This window comes from Pseudophryne corroboree, chromosome 2, assembly GCF_028390025.1.
Source record: "Pseudophryne corroboree isolate aPseCor3 chromosome 2, aPseCor3.hap2, whole genome shotgun sequence".
NCBI lineage: Eukaryota > Metazoa > Chordata > Amphibia > Anura > Myobatrachidae > Pseudophryne > Pseudophryne corroboree.
Genome location: NC_086445.1, coordinates 215,719,988 through 215,735,765, shown reverse-complemented (window position 1 = coordinate 215,735,765; position 15,778 = coordinate 215,719,988). Strand labels below are relative to the sequence as shown.

Sequence of the window (15,778 nt, the reverse complement as noted above, 5' to 3'; positions counted from 1 at the left end):
GAGCAGGATTACCCACTCGCATCAAAGTCAGTGCACGGGTTCTGCATGGGTACGGTTTTCTTTTTTTTGTGTGTGTGTGTGGAGGGGGGGGGGGGAGGGGGGGTTGTTCCTTATCTTGCCCTGGGCACCAAAGACCCTAGTTACGCCTCTGGCTACCACAAAACAGGTAGGATGGGGGATACTGAAAGTATGCTCCAGATGTGATAAGAATGTTGGTTTTAAAATACAGGAGCAAGGTTGAAAGAGGAACACGGAAAGCACAGATGACTTCAGAGATAGTATCCAGATCTCTTTATTCAGCTGGTGGAGCAGATTTAGCGAAGAACCTATTATCTTCCCTATAGGCCCCAATTCTTCAGTGATCTGTTATCGTATTCTGTGATAGTTACAATTAACCCTCTACTAAACCTACCAATATGTCAAAAATAAAGTGTGTTTAGATCATGAAATCAATGATAAATAATACTGTGACCTCTGGTGGAATGGGAACCTTTCATTGTGGCCTCTGAGTCTACAAGTCTGTGACACAACATCTCATGTGAGCGGTCATGGCCTGTCCCAGCTCCTTACACATTGCTGGATTGGAGAACTTATTTGGAGCCCAACCAATTGCCATCCATTGATAAATATTGAATGTTACTAAATATAGTTTTGAATATGGTGTTATTATAATAGGGACTGCATTACCTCTTGTTACAATTAAAGTGCACTTAAAAAAAATAAAGCAGACTAACAGAGTATGTGCAGGATAAATAACTTTATTTCCACATAGAAGTAACAGCTCTCCTCTAAACAGTGGGGTAAGCAGATGCCACGTATCTCTTGCCATTTCCATAAGTTGAGTTGGCCCAGGTGTAGGTTTGGATTTTGAGGGTTTGACCACCAATTTTGACAGAGCACCTTTAAAACAACATGAGACGTCTTAGAGGATGCAGTAATGCAAACAGATCAGTGATAAATATACAAACGAGCTAGAAATACTCACAATTTATCAGGGCTGGTTACATAACAAAGAGTTAATATACCAATCTCAAACTCAGGACTGGATCCTATAAACATTGAGCCCAGGGTTTTCAGGTAGGTGCCCCACTTGAACTGAAAACCGTATACATCAGGATATCCCGACCACTATAAAAAAAAAAAACTTTATTAGTGTTTATAGTGAGGGTGCTGAGACCAGAAATCCAGATACTGTCAATCACTCACCATCTCACTACATAATCTTGTAGCCCATATCTCATTACAAGAGATCTTATATTAAATGACCTATATACTTACAGAGCGAGCCCTATATCAGTTTGTGCAGCATATATTACATGCATTCACTCTTTGCGTATGCTCATACAGAGTTGCCTGATTCTGCTTGCACCTAGATAGGTGGGATGGGGTGCGTTCTAATGTAGGTAAATTGTGAACAGATGCAGATCGGGAAAAAGACGCATATACTGTATACAGAGGAAGTAATTTCATTTGAAGGTGGTCAAGGGCATGTGTAAATGACAGAAGATGATAGCCTCCAACACTAATGAACTACTTCTGATGGCTGCTTGCAAATGATCAGCTGACACTGATTGGCGTATTCATTGTCGCTTAGGCATATGTGAGGGTGGTTCATAAAGTCAGATAACAGACCTCTCACTTGTGTAATATTCTCTATTTTACCACCGTTAACCCTATTCATTCTGGCTTGTTGGTACATCCATCCAGCAGATGTCCGACGCCACCCTCTGAATCCATGCCCACTTGCCTCTATACCACTTAGATTTTTTTTTTAAAATGTCAGTCAAGTGACCTGTTTTCCATTCTGTCTGTCTGTCCATCCATCTATCTGTGTCCCATTATGTCTGTGCAGCTATCAATGCTACATTCTGCCTGTTACTCTGCCTCTTTGTGCTTCTTTCTGTACCAAGTGGTGCCAAGAGGGATGGGGACTGGTAGATTAGATTTTGATGGCAGATAAGAACCACTTGACCCATCTAGTCTACCCTAATTACCCGGCCCTGATGAGGGGCTCAGGTCTTGCTTAACCCCCTATGGAACACCTGGCATTGCAACTATGGGCCTGTCTGTACCCTTTTCTGCCTCTCTGTTTCCACTTCTGCATCTTTTTGTACTGTCAAAGTCCAAAATATTACACACACGTATAAACTCCAAACAGAGTGGCCTCTGTTCGTGTGCGTTACTGCCATGCGTGCGCATACACGCAGTGTGCACAGGATATATGGTAGCATACGCAATTGCACAGAGAAGCTACAAAGACATATTCAACACATAGATTACACATAGACAAAACATTTTCAACACCAGACCTGTATTATTTTGTGTAATTATAATAGAGTGTAAAACCAGATATATATGTATTATTGGGACAGAACAAGTTAATTATATCATGCATAGTGTCAAAATGATCAGGAGAATGTGTGGATTAATTTGATAGCTATGGATAAATTGTAGCACATGCAACGATTAGTTATAAAATGTATGAATATAAAGTCATTCTTATGAGAACAAAGGACTTCCTGAGATCCTAGTGGTTAACCCCTATTACTGCATCTTGAAACTGGACATTGCTTCCATATGAACTGACCAATAACACACAAGGAATGAGAGACCTCCCTCTCCTGGACCAATGGAAGGAGACTGAAATCAACAGACTGTTAACTCCCACTGTTTGATATAGGCAGTTTCTAAGATATAGTTAGTTGCTGTTGCTGAGAAGAAAGGATGGAGGAAAGTTCTATGGGACAGGGTGATGTATGTTGGCTGTATCTGCTTCTTATGTAACGATAACTCTGTACCACCTACTTAGGCATATTTATGTTATACTGAATGATATACTGTACATATGTTATTTTGTATGCATAACTTTTAATATCGAATACATATATATATCTCTGAGAGTTGGACCTCAGTATACCATGTGTGTGAGTACTTGATTTCTCTTAAGGGACTTAGTGCTGCGACGTTCAGCGCACTATTATCGTATATGGTAATAAGATGCGCCTTGCATCCGCAGTATATATTAATGCTGGCATTGTAAATGTTTATTTAAAATCATGGAAATTCACAGTACCCACCTACTGCCCCTGTACCCCCTGCTGACTATGTACCTCCTTCTGCTACCCTGTACCTCTATGTTCCCCCTTCTTCTTCTCTGTGCCGCATTATGCCTCTACTTGTTCAGCCTACTGCCTCTCTGTGCCACTTTCTGATTCTTTGTGCCTCTATCTGTACTCCTGTTCTGCCATTATTCCCTTTCAATGCTATACATTCTTTATTTCACCTCTGTATTCTGTCTAATGGGGTAATTCAGACCTGATCGCTAGGGTGCGTTTTTTGCATCCCTGCGATCAGGTAGTCGCCGCTACAGGGGGAAGGTATTAGCTTTGTGCAGGTGTGCGTTCGCTTTTGAAGGATACCTGTACAAACATCAGTTTGTGCAGTCTCTGCACTGTCCAGGACTTACTCATCCGCTGTGATGATCGGGGCCGGAGCTGACGTCAGACACCCTCCCTCAAATCGCCTGGTCCCTCCTGTGTTTTCCTGGACACTCCTACAAAACGGTCAGTTGTCACCCACAAACGGCCTCTTCCTGTCAATCACCTTGTGATCGCCCGTGCAATCGCTTTTTTCGCACCATCCCTTCGCTATGAACCGATGCCCGGTGCAGTCGCTCGAAGCGACGGAGCATTGCGGTGCATACGAATGCGCAGTTCGGATCTGATTGCAGGCTGTATGAAAATGCAGCCTAGCGATCAGGTCTGAATTACCCCCTAAGTCACTGTGTCTCCCCGCCAGATTCCCCGCTGCCTGTTAAATGCAGCTTCTCCCTAACTTTGCCCTGCTTAACTGATCTAGCAGACCAGCAGCAGCTGCGGCCACTACAAAGTCTGGGGTGCATCAGCTAGCACCTCCGAGGTCTCCCACCACTAGTCTCCTGCTGGTCACTGGGCGACACGGGTACAGGTGCTTCATCCCTCCCCCTTCTGCGCCTCTCATGTCAGCCTACCACGGTCACCGGCACCATGTGGGAAGCAATTCCATTAGCCAGTAGCCATCCATTCCAGTGCTCAGCAAAGGGCTTACCTCTCAGTCCCAACCTCTTGATGCTACTGCCTCCTGAACCTCCCACTCCGCCCAAACACTCACACTACCCCTCTTAACTGTTCGCCACCAGTGCAGCACACCCTCTGTTAGCCCTCTGGTTACATAAAAGAAAAAACAATATTTATGGCACATTACAGATGTCAAACACGCCAGCCCGCCAGGGCCCTAGGCTTCTGACTGGTCTACATTGTGGATAATCCGGCTCTGATAAATGTGAACAAGTAATTAATGGTTATTAAACTCACAAATCCTGAATGAGCAGGGGAAAATATCTACTAGGGTGCAAATGGAAGATGAGTAGTGAGGAAAATATAAAAATTTGAATGAAGGAATACAGAAAGGATAACGATTATTAAAGACAGGAGTCAAAAATTAATTATATTTAGAAACAGTTACATACAAAATAAACTGGGGGGGACTGTGGAAACCAGAAGTCAAGTAAAACCACCAGTCCTCAGTGGGGCTGAAGCAGTGTGTCCTCTCTTACTCAAATTTTATTGTATTCTTCGCTACACTCTCACTCCATTTCAAATCACTCATTCCAAATTATTGTGCACCATAAGCCTCATATTAGAAGCATTTTAAAATACAAAGCAAAAACGTTTCCCAATACTCAGTGGAATGTATGGGATGCAGTTAAGTTCCTGACAGTCGGGATCCCAGCAGTCGAATTACCGACGCCAGAATCCCGACAGCAGTCACTCTGCCAGCGGTCAAAATCCCGACTGCCGCCCGGTATCCCCACTAGGGTGGTGGTCCACCGAGCCTGAAGCGTGGCGAGCGGACACACTGCACTCGATGTCAGTATTTTGACTGTCAGGATTCCGGCGTGGTATTTTGACCACCGGGATCCCGACTATCGGGAAATCATACTGAATCTGAACATATGGCAAGCCTCTCACCCAAGCTTCTTTTCCAAAAACTGGTGAAGAAAGTCTCTCATGTAATGGACAATGGGGGTTATTCAGGTTTGTAAGCAAAGAAAAAAAACACACTAATGGGCAAAACCATGTTGCACTCAGTGCTGCAAGTATGGCGGTACGGGGCAGTATTGCATACTGGTAATAAATTGCCAGCTGGTACGCAGTACCGCCGGCCCGACCACCATGCTTGCAGCCACTACTGTGCTGTGTGTGAGGCAGGGAAGGTGCGCACAGCATGCCTCTTCTGTATCCCTCAGTGCTCATCCGGTCTCCGACGGCAGTGGTGTGCCTCTCAAATGAGGTGCCGGTTCGTGAGCCAATCAGAGCTCGCGGTCCGGCAGCCAATTACGAATTGCTGCTGCTGGCCCGCGAGCTCTGAATGGCTTATGAACCGGCACCTCATTTGAGAGACACACCGCCACCGGAGACCGGTTGAGCACTGAGGGACACAGGAGAGGCGTGCTGCGCTCTCCTTCCTGGCCTCAAACACAGCACAGTGGCAGTGAGTGTGTGTGTGTGTGGGGGGAAGGAAGGGGGGGTACCTGGCACTGGGGGGGCATATGTGTATCTGGCACTGTGGGGGCATATCTGGCACTGGTGGCATTTGTGTATTTGGCACTGTGGGGGCATATCTGGCACTATGGGGGCATATCTGGCACTGGGTTCAAATGTGTAACTAGCACTGGTGGGCATATCTGGCACTGGAGGCATATGTGTATCTGGCACTATGGGAGCATATCTGGTACTGGGGGCATATATGTATCTGGCACTGGAGGCATATATGTATCTGGTACTGTGTGGGCATATCTGTTTCTGGCACTGTGGGGGCATATTTTTATCTGGCAATGTGGGGGAATATCTGGCACTGTGGAGGCACATGTGTATCTGCCAATGTGGGGGAATATCTGGCACTGTGGGGGCATATGTGTATCTGGCACTGCACTACTGGGGGCATATGTGAATCTGGAACTACTGGGGGCTTATGTGTATCTGGCACTCCACTATTGGGGGCATATTTGTATCTGGCACTGGGGCATTACAATCCATTCTGAATGCAGCTGTGCGGCTAATATTCCTTGCTAGACGTTCATCGTCTGCAGACCCACTTTGTCAGTCCCTTCATTGGCTACCGGTATTCTACCATATTCAATATAAAATACTGTTACTTACATACAAGGCTATTAACCATACTACACCAACATACATCTCTTCACTTATCTCAAAATATCTCCCAACCCAGCCCCTTCGCTCTTCACAAAATCTACGTCTCTCATCCACACTCATTACTTGCTACCATGCACAATTACAGGACTTTCTGCGGGCTGCACCCAGTCTGTGGAATGCCCTTCCACGTTCAATAAGACTCTCCTCTATTCTTCAAACCTTCAAGCGTTCCCTGAAAACTCACCTATTCAGTCAAGCTTATCAAATTCCAGAACCGATCACATTACCTTCATAGCTTTCCTATCCAATGATATCCCCACAGTACAGTACACACATATCCCAGACATATTTTCTTTCTTCACGCTCCCGTCCTCCTGACACTGGTTCATCACTGCTGTGATGTGATATCATGCAGCCCACCAAGAACCTTTGCAATCTGGTAGGAACTACTGTATGAAACAGATAGCACCTATCCTCGTGTATCAATTCCTATTTCCCCATAGATTGTAAGCTTGCGAGCAGGGCCCTCCTACCTCTTGTTTTTACCCGGTTTTGTCTTCTGTGTCCAGTTGTAAAGTGCAATGGAATTTGCTGTGCTATATAAGAAACTGTTAAAAAAAAAAAATAATAATAATAATAATAATATGTGTATCTGGCACTACACTACTGGGTTCAAATGTGTATCTGGCACTCCACTATTAGGGGCATATGTGTATCTTACACTATTTGGGGCATATGTGTATCTGGCATTGCGCTATTGGGGGCATATGTGTATCTGGAACCCCATATGTGTATCACGCCCTTATTTTCATTGGCCATGCCCTTTGTTGCACGCACACAGTACCACTAAGAAATGTTTTCTATTTGCACCACTGGTTGCAACTGTAACATGTGCAGAGATTTCGATTTGGGTGGGTTACATTGTTTCTGTGCACGGTAAATACTGGCTGCTTTATTTTTACACTGCAATTTAGATTTCAGTTTGAAAACATACCACCCAAATCTAATCTCTCTGCACATGTTATATCTGCCCCACCTGCAGTGCAACATGGTTTTTATCATTAGTGTGCTTTTTTGGTTTGCTAACAAACCTGAATAAGTCCCAATGTACAGTATTACAAAGAATAATTATCTTAAGTTCTGCACAGATATCCAGTGCATTATACTTACTGGTCCCTTTGCACTGTAACTCAGGTAGTTAATCTGACCAGCCTTTTCCTGCAGGTAGAACTGCACCCAGCTGTGGAATCCAGATATCCCTCCATTGTGGATTTCACCTGTTTTCAGAGAAGAACAATGCCTTTAACCTGTTATCTATATGCCGCGTGAGCAATACAATCGAGCATATACAGTAGCCTGGAGTGCTTCCCAAACTTGGCCCTGAAAAAAACCCCTAACACTATTGATTTTAATGATATTCATGCTTTAGCACACACCACTTCAGTAGTACTTTAGTCAGTTTGATTTAACCATCCGGTTAAGCATAGATATCCTTGAAACCTGGACTGTAAGCGGGCTTTGAGGTCTTAGAGGCCCATTTATCAAACAATGTCTACGGCAATGTCCCCAAAACACCTGGGGGCTAGCCACATATATGATGCATCCCTGCAATGTTAGAAGGAGGGATCGCAGCAGGTATCCATTCCCGCCCGCAGCAGCATCCCCCATAGGTTTCTATGGGGGATGCTATACTGCCAGACGTATTGGCCCCCACTGCTACCCAATGTAGCCTATGGGCTACACAATATGGGATGTATTTCCAGCTAGGGATGGCCATTGTACATCGATGATTCGAAATCATCGATGGTCTATGACCAAAGGGGGAGAGTCAGATAGATTCCTGCCATCGATGATACAGAGCTATTTTTATTTTTTTTCTCCAGGTTGTTGGGACATGGGGCATAGCTCCGCCCCTGACACTCAAGAAGCCACATTCTGGACCCTGATTGTCCCGCAACTCACTGAACATTAAAGTAGGGATGACCATCGATGGGTGAAACCATTTATGGCTCCCTTACGAATGATTTTACACCATTGAGGTTATCCATCAATGGTGCCATCGATTGCAACCATCGACGCATAACCCACCAATGGCCATCCCTAGTTTCAGCAGGGTTCCCCATGAACCCTCTACCAGAAATGTCCTCTGTGCATGGCAGTAAGGATAGATGTGCATGCACAGAGGCCCGGACCCCACTTTTGCATATCACAGGGATGGGTTCATTTTGAAGCCTTTGTCCCTGTCTGTGCCAGGTGATAAATGCAGCCAATGTGATCGCATTATGCAATGTGATCTGGGTAATTGCATTGCAAATGCGATCATTGGTAAAGTCTGAGTAAGGTCAGAGTTTGGGAAACACTGATAGCAGATATAAATAGAGCTAAACTGAGCAATATTTATGGAGAAACACTGTTACTGTGCCTGTAGTTTCTCCAAAGTCAAAGAGACGATCAAAATGTGAATTTTGTACTTAAAGCAAAAGCTGTTGCCACCACAAATCCAAGTGCGCCATCATTAGTCTTACTGTACACAAAAGCAGAAACTATTGTATTTCCAAAGACCGTCACTTGCAGATTCCATTAGACACGACATCCTCACGATGCGCACACGTCCGATGTTATGGTAGGTAAAACATGGCTTATTTGTGCTGTCATCTCCATGAGATGGGAGTAAAATAAGTGATGTTTTACTACTCTAACATCTCAAGGTGACACCTTGGGGCACATTGAATCAGAGGGGAAAAAGCACATAGCCGGATGACCCATTAAGCAGTGGTGAAGGCATGGGTTTCCTCACACTGCACCCCCATTGTACTGCTGGATGGGGATAGTGGGTATTAACTTTTACTGGACAAAATGTTTCACTCGGAAAAGGCAACAATTCTTAACACATCTGTTACTGGCTTAAAATACAATACCAAGAAGGGACAAATCTATTATCGATCATGATGTAACATGAGATTTGTTGGTTGAGTAGAACGCTCACATATAACAGTATACACTTATTAAGAAGCATACATTTATATATGAAATAATAAGGGGTCAGAATGTTAGAAGAAAAAAAAGGGCAAAAGGGACATTTATTCATTAATGTAAACATGATAATGGATACATTATTTCTACAATCTCAGCTTTGTTCTACTTGTAGTGGACAAAAAGATTGAGTAATAATAGAAAATGTCAGTGTCAGAAAGTGGATAAAAATGACTGGTGTGGATACATTGCTGCCAAATGGCCAGTTTATTTAGTGAAATTCTGAGTAGTATTACATTTCACGGAAATCTGCCAGCTTGCACGGAGTCATTCTATTATTGTAAACCTGTACACAGTTTAAAATGTCAGTTTTGGGAAACCTTCCTAATGAAAACACAGCCTACACAAAGAAAGCATTGCCCGACTGAAAAGGAACAATTGTATCTCTGCCCATCAGAATTACATTTTATTTATGGTTTGTACTACTTAGCGGGGAAATCAATCATGTCCGAAAAATATTTGGTCAATTCTATAGATGCCCATTTTGTTTGCCAGAAATTGACCCATTTTCAGGCAAAAACAAATAGGATCCAATATAAGTTTCTGGACCTACTGTATGTGTTTTCGTAATTGTGGCCATGCAGGGGCACATCTAAAGAGGAGGAGGCCTGTGTGCAGTCTCCTTTTGGCCCCCTTCCTCTCTCACCGGCAGCACTGTAGCTCTGGGCACTAGGGACCCTAGTGCTGCCTAGAGCCCATGTGCAGGTCTCCAAGAAATGGCACGGTGGCCATTTTCCCAGTGTTTTTTCTACGGCGAATAGGTGAAACACCGGGAAAATGGCCACCGTGGCATTTTCCCAGTGATTTCTGAAGCACTGCTGCTGCACTGCGGGACTCCGGAGGGTGAGTATTGAAAATAATGGGTGCAGCGTGTGCGGTATGGGCCCCCAGGATCCTGATCCACACACATTGCGTCCATTACAAATACGCCAGTGTGGCAACGAACGGGTGGTATTCATGTGACCGACGGTCGGGAGACCGACGGTCACATGACCTCCTCCAGCATCCCGACCCCCACTATCCCGATGGTCGGCATGCCGACCAACAGGGACTATTTCCACTCGTGGGTGTCCACGACACCCATAGAGTGGGAATAGAACCCGTAGGTCGCCACCGAGACCGCAGCGTGGCGAGCGCAGCGAGCCCGCAAGGGGCTTGCTGCACTCGCCCCTCCCCGCCGGGATCCCGGCGTCGGTATGCTGCCGGGATCCCGGCGTCGGTAAGCTGACCGGCGGTCAGGAGACCGCCGGTCAGCCATACTACACCCGCAACGAACACTGGTCACTTATGGGGATTTGTTTTGGGACCTCAGTGTGTCCAGAAGAAAAATCCCAGATAAGTTCCGGCATTGGGACTAATTGGATAGCCCACGGAGGATCAATTAGCCATGGTTTTTTACTGCGGAAGATTGAATTCCCCTCAACAGTAAATCTGGACTGAATATAGCATTATACAACTACATTCCCTAAGTGCAGAGATAGATTTTATCTAGCTATTCAAAATACAAGTGGGTAGATTTATTATAGCTTCTAAAATTGAAAAGTGGTGGTGTAGCCTTTAGCAACCAATCCGATTCTAAATTGTTTTAGTATACAATAGAGAAATAATAGATTCTGATTGGTTGCCATCTGATTGGTTGCTATGGCAGCACTACCACTATTCATTATTATAATCCTGAGTAAATCTACTCCACAACAGGGTATAACCTATGTGCCCACTACAGGAAACCAGAAAGCCTACTGGGATGTTCAACTTCAAAAAAATTATTCTCTATACCATGTGGCTAAATTCAGAAATATTAATTGTTTTTATTATTTATTATTTATAGGCTGCAAGAGGAATATAAGTGTAGGACGTTACTGTTACAGGGTCAAACACTGTGCTTGACACATAGGGGAGAATTCAATTGCCAGTGAGTTTCTCGTCCGGCTAAATTTGCACGACACTCAAAAGTGTTTGCTACCCCATAGGATAGAGAGCACTTTTGGACAAACAGGGGTGAAAATTGGCCGAGCTAAGGGTGCAAGTTAGACTGTCATTGCCGGCGTTTAAATGTTGTGGCAATGGCAATTCACAGACCATATCTTCTGCATTGCCAGAATCAGTGCAATGTTTTCAGTAGCCTTCAAAATGCAAGGCCAAAAAATTGTACCAAAAAATGGTCACACCTCCAACAACCCAATAACAGCTACATAACTATGGGCCCAACACATACTTGCCGACTTCATGGCTGCTCTCTCCGGGAGAGAGCAGCCAGGTCGGCACAGCGGGGGGGAGGGCAGTGGCGTGACATGAAGGGGGGCTGGCCAGAAGTGGAATGGGCGTGGCGGAGGCGTAACAGGCGTGGCTGCGGGATTGCGTCATGTAAGCCACTCCCCCGCTGTATAATGCTGCTGTTACCGGCATTATACAACAGGGGGCGTGACTATGATGACGCGATTCAACAGGAATCGAGTCATCGCCTGCCCGGACCGTCCACTTTACTTGCTAAGTGGGCGGCCGGACAGGGGGGACCCCTGAAATTGTGAGACTTGCCTGCTCTTCCAGGGGGCCGTGAGGGTAACCCGATTTTCGGGAGCCTCCCGGCCATTCCGGGAGAGTAGGCAAGTATGGCCCAACCATGCCTATTTTACTGAGGTCCTGCCCACAAAATATCTCATAAGTTATACTTCTACTACCGGCTGACATTTGGGACTGTCCTGAAAAAATTGGGACTAGTTGGGCATATGTATCATCAGTCTATGCTTCCTTCTAGTAGCAGTAGTGACTTACAGTGTACCTTCTTCTCTTACCATGAAAAATGTGCTCAAAGCCTGAAGAATCCAAGGGTCCTTTGGTGCGGGTGTAAAGTCCAAACCACATCTCCTTAAGGTCAGTCTTAAAGCTTGCAGTGCTAGTGTAATAACCTGTACATGTCGACAGTGTGTCAGAATTTCAGATGACCACATTTATAGCTGTAATGTTATATTGCTATTTCATTTATCTGATAATAAACAAGCATAAGTCAGTAATACAGTAGCATGCCATGTATCAATACTGCACAACACAGGGTGTATACACTACTACCATGGTGACATGCTGTCTGGGTACCAGGACATCTATAAGAGACCCATGTATGCTCTTATATACTCTACAGACAGGTTATTTACTTATACTTGTTTGTATCTAATTGATTCTATTACACGTGTCACAACGCTTCTATAAACAAGCTACTTTATTTCAGAAGAACACATCGGGTATATAATTTTCATGGCAGCCTTCTGGGTCACAAGCAGATGCTTTGAACTGTACCACATTTTGGGACTGATTCAGGGATGGATGCTGCCCAGGAATGCCCATCGCTTTGCCTCCACACTGACAGCAGTGGTTACAGCACAGTTTGCGCAGTCAGGGTAATGTATGTGCCGTAGGGGGTATCAGGATAATTTGTGCATGCGCCGTAGCAGATAATCACTTAACTGCGCAAACATCAGCATTGCGTGCAGTTAGCATTCACCTCTGAATCAGACCCTTTGTTTCATTATTTGATAGAGCCGTCTTCATAGCACATTACATGCTGGGAAGAGCACTAAACTGTTAAGCTGTGACAAGAAGCAAACAGAATGTATGTAGATTGGACTCTGGGGGTCATTCCGAGTTGATCGCTAGCTGCCGTTGTTCGCAGCGCAGCGATCAGGCTAAAAATCAGCACTTCTGCGAATGCGTATGGTGCGCACTGCGCACGTGCGACGTACTTTCACAAAAGCCGATGCAGTTTTACACAAGCTCGAGCTACGCTTTTCAGTCGCACTGCTGGCCGCAGAGTGATTGACAGGAAGTGGGTGTTTCTGGGTGGTAACTGACCGTTTTCAGGGAGTGTGCTGAAAAACGCAGGCGTGCCAGATAAAAACTGGCTGGGGAAACGGGGGAGTGGCTGGCCGAACGCAGGTCGTGTTTGTGACGTCAAAACAGGAACTAAATAATCTGAAGTGATCGCAAGGTAGGAGTAGGTCTGCAGCTACTGTGAAACTGCACAATTTTTTTGTTGTTGCAGCACTGTGATCCTTTCGTTCGCACTTCTGCTAAGCTAAGATACACTCCCAGAGGTCGGCGGCCTAGCGTTTGCACTGCTGCTAAAAACAGCTAGCGAGCTAACAACTCGGAATGAGGGCCCCAGTCTCAGAGTCAGGACATTCCTGTTACCCTCCTATGTTAAATGTAAATGACATTTCCAGAAATTCCATAACTTAGAGTATCAGCCCCATGTTCTCCCTAACTTTTCTTTTTGATGTTTCTACAGAATACTGTATATACCTTATGATTACAATTCCGTGAGAAACGTTATTTGGCTAACCAACTACCATTTTCTCTAAGTGCAGAACTACTGAAGCCACACACCCAGGACTTCAGCCGCTCTGCTAAACTCACCCGTAACTCCTGGGCTCACATGTAGTGTTTTAAAATAAAATGCCATTTTCTATTGCCATTTTCTTTTGGAACACACTGTGTTGACATATGAAGCAGTTTATGTTTAGGCATCAGACTGGGACCTGTATGACAGGGAATAAGGGGACCAGAGACATCCTTGACTGGCATGTGGAGTTGGGTAGTGACATCATAGCCCAGTACCATGCAGTACTCCCAGTCCATCAACGGCATGAAGGATCAGCAGTCAGTAGCTTCACATATAAGAAACTGATGGTGGCTGTCCTCTATGACAGTAGCCTGTACTCCGTGTAAGAGCGTCACACATACATTATGTGGTTAAGGAACCCCTTAAAGCATGTGCATCTCTGCCCACCCCAATACCCTTCACTTCTTCCAACATTGCTCATGACTTTGCGATCTTATTCAAAAGCAAAATGAACACCAACTGTCAAGCAATTGGCTCTAACTAGATCCATCAATTCACACTCACTTTTTCCATCACTCACCTACCCACCATCATTTGTTCTGATACTGACAAGGTTTTTCATATTCCTCTCTTCCTCTTACACTGTTCCATCCTAATCCTACCACACATTCCTCCCAATGATTGTCTGCACCTAGCTCACCACTTCAACCTATCCCTTTCCACTGGCACATTCCCTTCCCTCCTCAAACATCAACTCATCTCTCCTATCCTCCGAAAAAATATCATGGCTGTATCTCTCTTCCCATTTACTTCCCATTTCTATCCTCTCCTTTACTTTTACAATGCCTGAGTAGTTTAGTCTATACAACTGCCTGACCCACGTCATCTCCTCTCACTCTGTTTTCAACCCTCAGGGCACTCTACACTGCAGCGAGACTGCAATCACTTAACTGATCAATGGTCTACTCGTAGCTAAGATGAAAGGATAAACTCTCCCTACTCAGACTCTTTGACCCTCATCACTTCTCCAGTTTATCATTATCTCCTGCATTGACTACTGTAACCTCATCCCATCATATCTTTTCCTTCTACAACTTATCCTAAATGCCACAGCAAGATTTATCTTTCTTTTCCGCTGCTCCACATCTGCTGTGCCACTCTGCAAATGCCTCCACTGGATCTATACTCTACTCATCCTTCAACCATTCAAGCCCTCTCTTAAAACCTCCCTCTTCAATATGGCCTATCCTACCCCCACACCACTTGATACCTACTCCCTCTGCATGTTCTATTAGCTCTAGTCCCATGCCCACTCTCTTCCCACTAGCTCTTTAGGTAGCTCTTGTATTCAGTGACCTCCTCCTTAGGACTGTATCTGTCAAGAGCACCAACATTTGTGTCTCGCATATACTCCTCTTTCTTCAGCCCCATTTGTTCTTGGTCTCTTATTATGTGCCGTTCTATTTGTATACTGTAATATGTATCAGTGATGCTGCAGGATTTTTGTGATACCTTAATAAACTATGATGATCATAGTGTCGATAGTGTCCTGATGGGAAAATCATGTTAAATAGGGGACTTGGGAGCATTGCACAATTTTTTAAAGACCTTGTACCCACTGGATTGCATGCCGATTAATTTTCTTAATTGGGTGCAACTGTGTTATGTATTTGAAGTAATCACGTCTCAAAGTCTGTTCCAGACTTACCTTTGGAAACTAAGAAATTTGACAATTGGCTTATAACAGAGGTCTTGAAAATTTCATCAATGAAAGCATTTTGCTCGGCGATCTCTGCACTTGGCACTGACTCTGCTGTTCCTGTGGTCTTGATATAATTGTCAAGTAGAGCAATGTAGCGGGAATATGTTGGGCGGGCAAAGAGTTTGCCTTCATTCACATAGCTGTAAAGCCTACGGATTGAAACAGAAATAATAAGATTTTACACTTACCGGTAAATCTATTTCTCGTAGTCCGTAGAGGATGCTGGTACGCCGTAAGGACCATGGGGAATAGACGGGCTCCGCAGGAGGCATGGGCACTTTAAGAAAGACTTTGGACTCTGGGTGTGCACTGGCTCCTCCCTCTATGCCCCTCCTCCAGACCCCAGTTAGAGAAACTGTGCCCAGAGGAGATGGACAGTACGAGGAAAGGATTTTTGGGAATCCCAGGGCAAGATTCATACCAGCCACACCAATCACACCGTATAACTTGTGATAA

General features: G+C 44.8%; 1 protein-coding gene across 1 annotated transcript in view; it reads right to left on the bottom strand.

The window, feature by feature from the left end:
* Positions 1–751: 751 nt before the first annotated feature.
* Positions 752–15,778, bottom strand: part of LOC135050663 (uridylate-specific endoribonuclease D-like) — a 34,789-nt gene continuing 19,762 nt past the window's right edge. Inside the window, exons 3-7 of the mRNA XM_063957085.1 lie at positions 15,269–15,471; positions 12,020–12,133; positions 7,365–7,471; positions 986–1,128; positions 752–900 (exon numbers count right to left, since the gene is read on the bottom strand). Of these exons, the coding sequence (XP_063813155.1) occupies positions 789–900; positions 986–1,128; positions 7,365–7,471; positions 12,020–12,133; positions 15,269–15,471 (679 nt within the window). The 3' untranslated portion in view covers positions 752–788. The remainder of the gene's footprint in view (positions 901–985; positions 1,129–7,364; positions 7,472–12,019; positions 12,134–15,268; positions 15,472–15,778) is intronic.